The 8,683-nt window shown below is 33.9% G+C and overlaps 1 protein-coding gene across 1 annotated transcript; it reads left to right on the forward strand.

Moving 5' to 3' along the window:
* Window positions 1–4,730: 4,730 nt before the first annotated feature.
* Window positions 4,731–8,481, forward strand: LOC114394845 (receptor-like protein 7). The gene has a single exon (XM_028356517.1). It carries the CDS (start codon window positions 4,976–4,978, stop codon window positions 8,174–8,176), a length of 3,201 nt encoding a protein of 1,066 aa, XP_028212318.1. The 5' UTR covers window positions 4,731–4,975; the 3' UTR covers window positions 8,177–8,481.
* The last annotated feature ends 202 nt before the right edge of the window (window positions 8,482–8,683 follow it).

An 8,683-nucleotide genomic window follows, 5' to 3' on the forward strand; every position in this document is an offset into this window, starting at 1 on the left:
AAAGGACACGTGTGGCATCCATGTCACCACGTGCAATTGGTGAGGAAACTTCCCATGTCTTCTTCAGCCTGCATTTGTTTGTTGCATTGATTGCTATTTGGTTTGATTTCATGTTTTATAGAAGTTGAGACAATAACAACATTGCTTGAATAATGAAGTATTTAAAAAGAAACTGGGTCAGTTGATAAAAAAAAATTGAAGTAAAAAATGATGAGAGAGTACTAAAGTAAGTAGTGGCATTGAAAATCAAATCAAACTGTTTGTAATCTCTCAAATTGATTAAAAAAATCAAAAACCATTTAAACTCCAAAAAAAAAACCAAAAATTTAAAAAAATTGCATAATTTTATTTGTTTGATTTGATTTTTAAATTTTATTATAAAAAATCGAATCAAATTGAATAAATTATATATTATAACTATATTAATTTTTTAGTATAATATCAGTGTTAAATAATTTATTATCTTTTCTCTGTTTTATAATTCATATTTACTTTTATATGTTAAAAAATAATATACTAATATTATTGAAAAATAATATTAAATATCAATCCACAAATTACTAATATGTTAAAAAATATTTAATAATAACATTTTTAATTAATATTAAATAGAAGTAAAAATAATAAATTTTACTAAAATATGTTAAATGAAATTTAATAAAAATAAATTCATTTTTAAAACAATATAGCACAAATAAAAATTATCTAAGTTTAGTTGATAAAACTAAATTAGGATAATGGATTAAAAAAATAAAAAAATTATAAAATCGAATCACATCAAATAGTAAAATATTAATTAATTTAATTTGAATTTGATATTACATTTAAATTACACTGTCTATTTATTTTATATTTGATTTGAATAATTTTTTTTATCTAAAATTTAAAACGAACAACACCCCGAACACCCACATATGTGAGGGTGAAACGGTGAATTGGTTATTGGATGAAAAATTATAGATAAAACTCAATGGAAACAAATCAGACACAAATATTACAATCGCACAAATAAAATAAAATTATTCAAACCCACAAATAAAATCTTTGAGTTAGGTCATTTTATTGTTGGGTAATCAATGTTCTCTCAAATAAAATTATTCACACCCACAAAGATCGTGATAACACAACAAAGACTACACCGTAAAAAAATAATAACAAATACAAGAATTTAATGTGATTCGATACTTCTTGCATACATTCACATAATCGTTTCAAAAAGTATTTCACTATCACACAAATGGTTACAATATTATAACACACCTCAGATAGTGTATAACTCTACAAACTCGAGTACCTCACTCAATGATTACAAGAAATGTTAACACTCTCATACAAAGACACTTTTCTCTCAACAAAGTGATTTTATTTCACAATCTCTCTTCTCACACACTCTCTTTACATGTAAGTTGTTTCTCCACTAATTCTCTCATCTACTTATAGTGAAGATCGCTACTAACTATAATAAATAAGTTCTCTTGGAAATTGAAACAAAAAGAACTTCCAATGCATCAATTCCAATAAGCTTCATCTAGTAAAATGCAATCTTCCACTTTGTATTTAAGCCACTTAAACCTTATTGATAAAAATTCAATTTCCAATATGCATGTATCTTATTTTTTGGCTTGAAACTCTACAATTCTTCCCTAAAGTCAAAAGAGAAATATCTCTCAATCAATTTAAAAGTGAACAACCCCCCCTTCAATGGAAGTATCTCCCAACACTTCTACAACATTAGAAAACTTTACTTTCTTCTTCACTTTGCTTTCGTGGTTCCTCTTCAAGGCTTGTCCATCCAAATAACAAATGTTACCTTTATTTTTTTGTCCTCACAACACCAAGTGTCTTCCATTGTAGACCTTGCATCCCCACTTTGAACCAACATACTTGTGCCTTTGTGATGTCATCTCCCCCATAGAAATCATATTGACAACAATAGAAGGTACAAACCTCACATTTGAGAAAGTTTGAATAACACCATCATGGAGCTTCATCCTCACGCTCCCCATGCCTTTGACCTTCATTTTTTCACCATTCTCTAACTTGGAATGGCTGAATTCTCCACCAGTTTTCAAAGTGTCAAACATCTCTCGATCTCTACAAATGTGCTTTGAGGCAGCAAAATCCATCACCCATTTTGTTTTAGCAACCTCATCGTTTGTTGCCAAAAACACATCATCTTCATCTTCAACACTTTTCACTACATTAGCTTGGGAGTTGACACCATCTTTGTTCATATCTCTTAATTTCTTCAAGTCCTCCTTCATTTGTTTGCACCTCACTTGCACACGACCATTCTCACCACAATAGTAACATTGTATGTTACTCATATCTCGCTGCGGATGCGATTGCGATTTTGATGTTCCTCTTGGACCATCATATCTCCTTGAATGATTCCTCCATCTCTCAGACTCCACCATAGCTATTGCATGGTGTTCATCATCAACATTTCCAGTTCTCATCATTCTCTCATTTTCTCTAAGAGTTGTAGTCACCTCATCCAAATTCAAAGTTGATATTCCCACAAACAACATTTGAACCAAAGCTTTGAAGGACCTTGGTAGTGAGGCCAACAACAACAACGCCTGCTCCTCATAAGAGAGTTTATCATCTACATTCATCAATTGACTTACTAGCTGATTGAACTTGTTGATGTAGTCATGGAGATCTCCTCCCATCTCCATTTTGAGTTGATACAATTCCATCTTCAAACAATGACGATTAGTTAGCGACTTTAACGCATAGATATTCTTGAGCTTCTCCTACAAGGACTACGATATTGTCTCCTTCAACACATTGTGTTTTATCTTGGGAGCAAAGACTAACTGAATGATACTCACAACCCTCATTTGGTTCTTAGTACCCTCAGTTTCATTTATAGAAGCCGACCTTTCATCTTGTAACGCCTGATCAAGACCTTTAGCAGCAAAAGGTCTTGAATAATACTCCACCAAATCATAAAATTTATTTTTCCATCAAACAACAATATCTCAAACCTTTGTGTGTTCCCGACCATAGCTTTGATACGACTTTTGGGTAATCAATACTCTCACAAATAAAATTATTCTCACTCACAAAGGATCATGGGAACACAATAAAGATTACATCGTAAAAAAATAATAACAAACACATGAATTTAACGTAGTTCGACACCTCTTACCTATGTCCACATAAATGTCTAAAAAAATATTTCATTATCACAAAAATGATTACAAGATTGTAACCCACCCCAAATAGTGTATCGCTCTACAAACCTAAGTACCACACTCAATGGTTACAAGAAATGATACACTTTTACACAAAGATACTTTTATCTCAACAAAGTGACTTTGTTTCACACTCTCTCTGCTCACACACTCTCTCTACATGTATGTTGTTTCTCCACTAATTCTATTCTCTATTTATAGTAAAAATTGCCATCAACTACAATAAATAAGTTCTCTTGGAAATTGAAACAAAAATAACTTCTAATGCATCCATTCAAATAAGTTTCATTTAGTAAAATACAATCTTTTACTTTGCATTTAAGTCACCTAAACCTTAGTGATAAAAATTGAATTTCCAATATGCATGCTCTTTATCTTTTGACTTGAAACTCTACATTTATGTATTTGGGTCAAAACCTAACCGAACCGAACCGATAAAAAACGTTCATGTATAGGTTGAGTCACAAGTTTAGATTTATAAATCCGATCAAAATCGAATCGAACTAATTGAAACCAATCAAAATTTTTAGAGTTATTTGGTTTCGCTTTAAATACTGGTAATATTGGGACTCCAAGTGTTGGAATTGCAAGTGTTTAGACCACTAGTGTTGAAACTTCTTAAAGTATTACTTTCCTGTATATTGTTATTTGTTTCACCTTTTTTCATATTTATTTTTTGTCATGTTTATAATATTGATAAATCATATTTTGTTCATTTATTTCAACAAATCTGGTTGCAACAAATCTAGTTGTAGCAAATATGATTGCAGGAAAGCTTATTGCAAGAAATTAATTTGCAGGAAATTGTTGTGATTCATATTATTATAATAAATCTCGTTGAAGAATATTTTATTTTAATTTGTATTATTCTATTTTACAATATTATGTTGATGGTATTAAATGAATCAATTTTATTACTTTCAAACATTGATAATATTGTGTTAATTGTATTGGATATTTGAATAAATCATGATATAAAATAATAGTTCTAAGAAAATAAATAAATTTAAATGGATAACCTGTTGACTCAACCCATTCATGAACGGGTTGAGTTTCAATTTTTTTTTTATAAAATCAAACTGAACGAAATCAATCAAATTTGATTAAATTGGATTCTGAATTTAATCAAAATTGAGTTGAACCGGTCCACAAACACCCCAAACACCCCAAGCTGGTGCGTAAAAATTGTGCAAACAAATGTTTGATTTTTCCTTCACTTTTATATATTAATTAAAAGTGAAACTATAATAAAGAAAAGTATACTCTCCGACTTTTAGCTGAAATACAATTAATGCTTTAATTTAAAGTGGATGGGGGTTAGAAATAGGAAAATAATAAAATTGAGAAGAATACAGAAGTGACCTTGGAAAACGAATGCAATAATAGCAACATTGTTTTTCATTCTAATCCTTGGAATATTTTGGTATGGATAATTAATTACAAATGGCACACGACAAGGACGTGGTTTACTTTGACTTAGCTTCACCATCTTACACTCCTTCTGAGGCTAAGTCTTTCCCATTCACCTTTTCCTTGCATATATTCCTACCGAGTAATTCTAACATGCATCCATGCACCGTGCATCTCTTACCGTCAAATCTGAATAAAACACTTTTGATGCATTTTAGAATCACTTTTGATGACATTTCCTAGCCAAATTGCATTGTAACATAAACACTGGAAAACAAAGGGTCTATAACACATCATTAGCCTGTTCCCTTCTCCAGCCACTGTTGTTTTGGTTCATTGTGTGTCTCTCTCAGTAGAATCCAATGAGAATTCCCCATGTTCCCTTCCTTTCCTTCATATTCTGCTACTGCTTCTTGATACACCACAGTGTTTACTACACCGGGGTAAAAGCCCAAATTGTTGAGGATCAACAACAATCATTGCTCAAACTGAAGAATAGCCTCAAATTCAAGACTAATAAGTCTACAAAACTTGTGTCTTGGAATTCAAGCATAGATTTCTGTGAGTGGAGGGGTGTTGCCTGTGACGAGGATGGGCAAGTTACTGGCCTTGACCTGAGTGGAGAATCTATCTATGGTGGATTTGACAATTCAAGTACTCTTTTCAGTTTGCAAAATCTCCAGATACTGAATTTGTCTGCTAATAACTTCAGTTCTGAGATACCATCCGGTTTCAACAAGTTGAAGAACTTAACATATCTGAATTTGTCTCATGCTGGCTTTGTGGGGCAGATTCCAACAGAGATTTCTTACCTGGCAAGGTTGGTAACTCTTGATATCTCTTCTGTTTCCTATTTATATGGGCAACCACTGAAACTTGAAAACATAGATCTACAAATGCTTGTCCGAAACCTCACCATGCTTAGACAATTGTATATGGATGGTGTCATTGTAACAACTCAGGGAAATACATGGAGCAATGCTTTGTTTAAACTTGTTAACCTGCAGGAGCTGAGAATGTCAGACTGCAATCTCTCTGGACCCCTTGATCCTTCCTTGACAAGACTTCAGAATCTATCAGTCATTCGTCTTGATCAGAACAATTTCTCATCCCCAGTGCCAGAAACCTTTGCTAATTTTCCAAATTTAACCACCCTTCACCTTAGTTCTTGTGAATTGACGGGAACATTTCCAGAGAAAATCTTTCAGGTAGCAACATTGTCTGTTTTAGACTTATCATTCAATTATCATCTGTATGGATCTTTGCCTGAATTCCCAGTGAATAGCCCTCTTCAGACATTGATTGTGAGTGGCACAAATTTCTCGGGAGCAATACCACCTTCTATAAATAATCTTGGGCAGTTATCCATCTTAGATCTTTCTAATTGCCATTTTAACGGAACACTACCCAGTTCAATGTCAAGATTCAGGGAACTCACTTATCTGGATTTGTCATTGAATGACTTCACTGGTCAAATTCCATCCCTGAATATGTCCAATAATCTCACCCATTTAGACTTCACACGCAATGGTTTCACAGGTTCAATCACATATCATTTTGGCGGCCTAAGAAATCTGCTCCAAATTGATTTGCAGGACAACTTCCTGGATGGAAGCCTTCCTTCCTCTCTTTTTTCTCTCCCACTGCTACGAAGTATTCGACTTTCCAACAACAATTTCCAGGATCAACTGAATAAATATTCAAATATCTCTTCCTCCAAGCTAGAGGTCCTTGATTTAAGTGGAAATGATTTAAACGGGTCCATTCCTACAGATATTTTTCAACTCAGATCACTTAGTGTCCTTGAACTATCTTCAAACAAGTTAAATGGCACGTTGAAGCTGGATGTGATTCATAGACTTGAAAATCTAACTACACTGGGACTTTCACACAACCATTTGTCAATAGACACAAATTTTGCAGATGTTGGCCTAATATCTTCCATCCCCAATATGAATATTGTAGAGTTGGCCTCCTGCAACCTGACAGAGTTCCCTAGTTTCTTGAGAAACCAATCAAAAATAACAATTTTAGACCTCTCAAGCAACAATATTCAAGGATCTATACCAACATGGATTTGGCAACTTAACTCTCTCGTTCAATTAAATCTTTCTCACAATTTACTCAGCAATTTAGAAGGACCTGTGCAGAACTCTAGTTCCAATTTGAGTCTCCTTGACCTTCATGATAATCACCTCCAAGGGAAGCTTCAAATATTTCCGGTGCATGCCACTTATTTGGACTATTCAAGCAATAACTTCAGTTTCACTATTCCATCAGATATTGGTAATTTTCTGTCTTCCACAATTTTCCTGTCTCTTTCCAAAAACAATTTATCTGGGAATATTCCACAATCCTTGTGCAGTAGTTCAGTTTCGCTAGTTCTGGATTTTTCCTATAATCACTTGAATGGGAAAATTCCAGAGTGCTTAACACAGAATGGGAGGCTCGTGGTATTAAATCTGCAACATAACAAGTTCCATGGCAGCATTCCAGACAAATTTCCAGTATCTTGTGCTCTAAGTACTCTGGATCTCAATAGTAATCTATTGCGGGGATCAATTCCCAAATCTCTTGCAAGTTGCACATCATTAGAGGTGTTGGATCTTGGTAACAATCAGGTAGATGATGGATTTCCATGCTTCTTAAAGACAATATCTACACTACGTGTCATGGTTTTGAGGGGAAACAAATTCCATGGTCATATTGGATGTCCTCATGCTAACAGTACTTGGCATGTGCTTCAAATTGTTGATCTAGCTTTCAACAATTTCAGTGGTGTACTTCCAGGAAAGTGGTTGAAAACTTGGAAGGCAATGATGCTTGATGAAGATGATGATGGATCACAGTTCAATTACATTAGATCTCAAGTCCTTAAGTTTGGTGGTATATATTATCAGGATTCTGTGACACTTACAAGCAAAGGTTTACGGATGGAGTTTGTTAAAATCCTAACTGTCTTAACATCTGTTGACTTCTCATCCAACAATTTTGAAGGAACTATACCAGAAGAGCTTATGAATTTTACAAGACTTCATTTGCTCAACTTGTCAGATAATGCTTTAGCAGGCCATATCCCTTCATCTATAGGGAATTTAAAACAGCTTGAATCATTGGACCTGTCAAGCAACCATTTTGATGGAGAAATTCCCACACAGCTTGCAAATTTAAATTTCCTCTCGTACCTAAACGTTTCCTCTAATCGTCTGGTGGGAAAAATCCCCGTAGGTAACCAGCTTCAAACATTTGATGCATCTTCCTTTGTTGGTAATGCAGAATTGTGTGGAGCACCTTTGATTAAAAACTGCAGTAATGAAACATATGGGCTGCCAACGTCACCACATGCAAGGCCATGCACATTTGGCTGGAATATCATGAGGATTGAATTGGGATTTGTTTTTGGCCTTGCACTTGTTATTGGTCCCCTTCTGTTTTGGAAGCAATGGAGGCAATGGTACTGGAAACGCGTGGACCTCATTCTGTGTCGTATCTTCCCACAGCTGAATCTTGAATATGAAAGCAGTGGAGGACATTGCTATCAAGTTTTAAGGTGGAGGCATTAGTCATGAGGGAGTACTAAAATGCTAATAGCAAATCAGCCAGACAAGCACCGGTGAGGATGCCTTCTTCAACCTGCATGTCTCTGTTGCATTGATTGCTCTCTGGGTTGATTTTATTTTTACTTAAGTTCAGAAAATAGAAAGCAGTGGATGAATAATGATCGGGTCTGGAAGTAAATACATATGTATGATTTCTCCTAAGTCCTAATAAATATAAGAGTGTGTAGGATTATGCAGATTATTCATGATCCTGCTTTCATTTAATAATCCATATAAATGAAATGATGATGAGAAAATATCACAGATAATTATTATGTCTCTTAAGCATATTGTTACCGGTACGTACGTAATGCATAAAAAAAAACATTTGGTAGGAGATGTCAGTGAACTCAATCTCTTAATAGATATTTGCACCTCACTAGATTAGTCTCTTACTTTCAATCACTACCCTTAAAAAAATTTCTTATTCAGGGAAATATTATTTGCAGTTATGAAACATGAAGAATTTAA

Source organism: Glycine soja, chromosome 18 (assembly GCF_004193775.1).
Source record: "Glycine soja cultivar W05 chromosome 18, ASM419377v2, whole genome shotgun sequence".
NCBI classification, from domain to species: domain Eukaryota; kingdom Viridiplantae; phylum Streptophyta; class Magnoliopsida; order Fabales; family Fabaceae; genus Glycine; species Glycine soja.

Excerpts from the sequence above, each read along its gene's own strand:
- LOC114394845 (XM_028356517.1), top strand. The coding sequence starts at position 4,976 with ATGAGAATTCCCCATGTTCCCTTCCTTTCCTTCATATTCTGCTACTGC.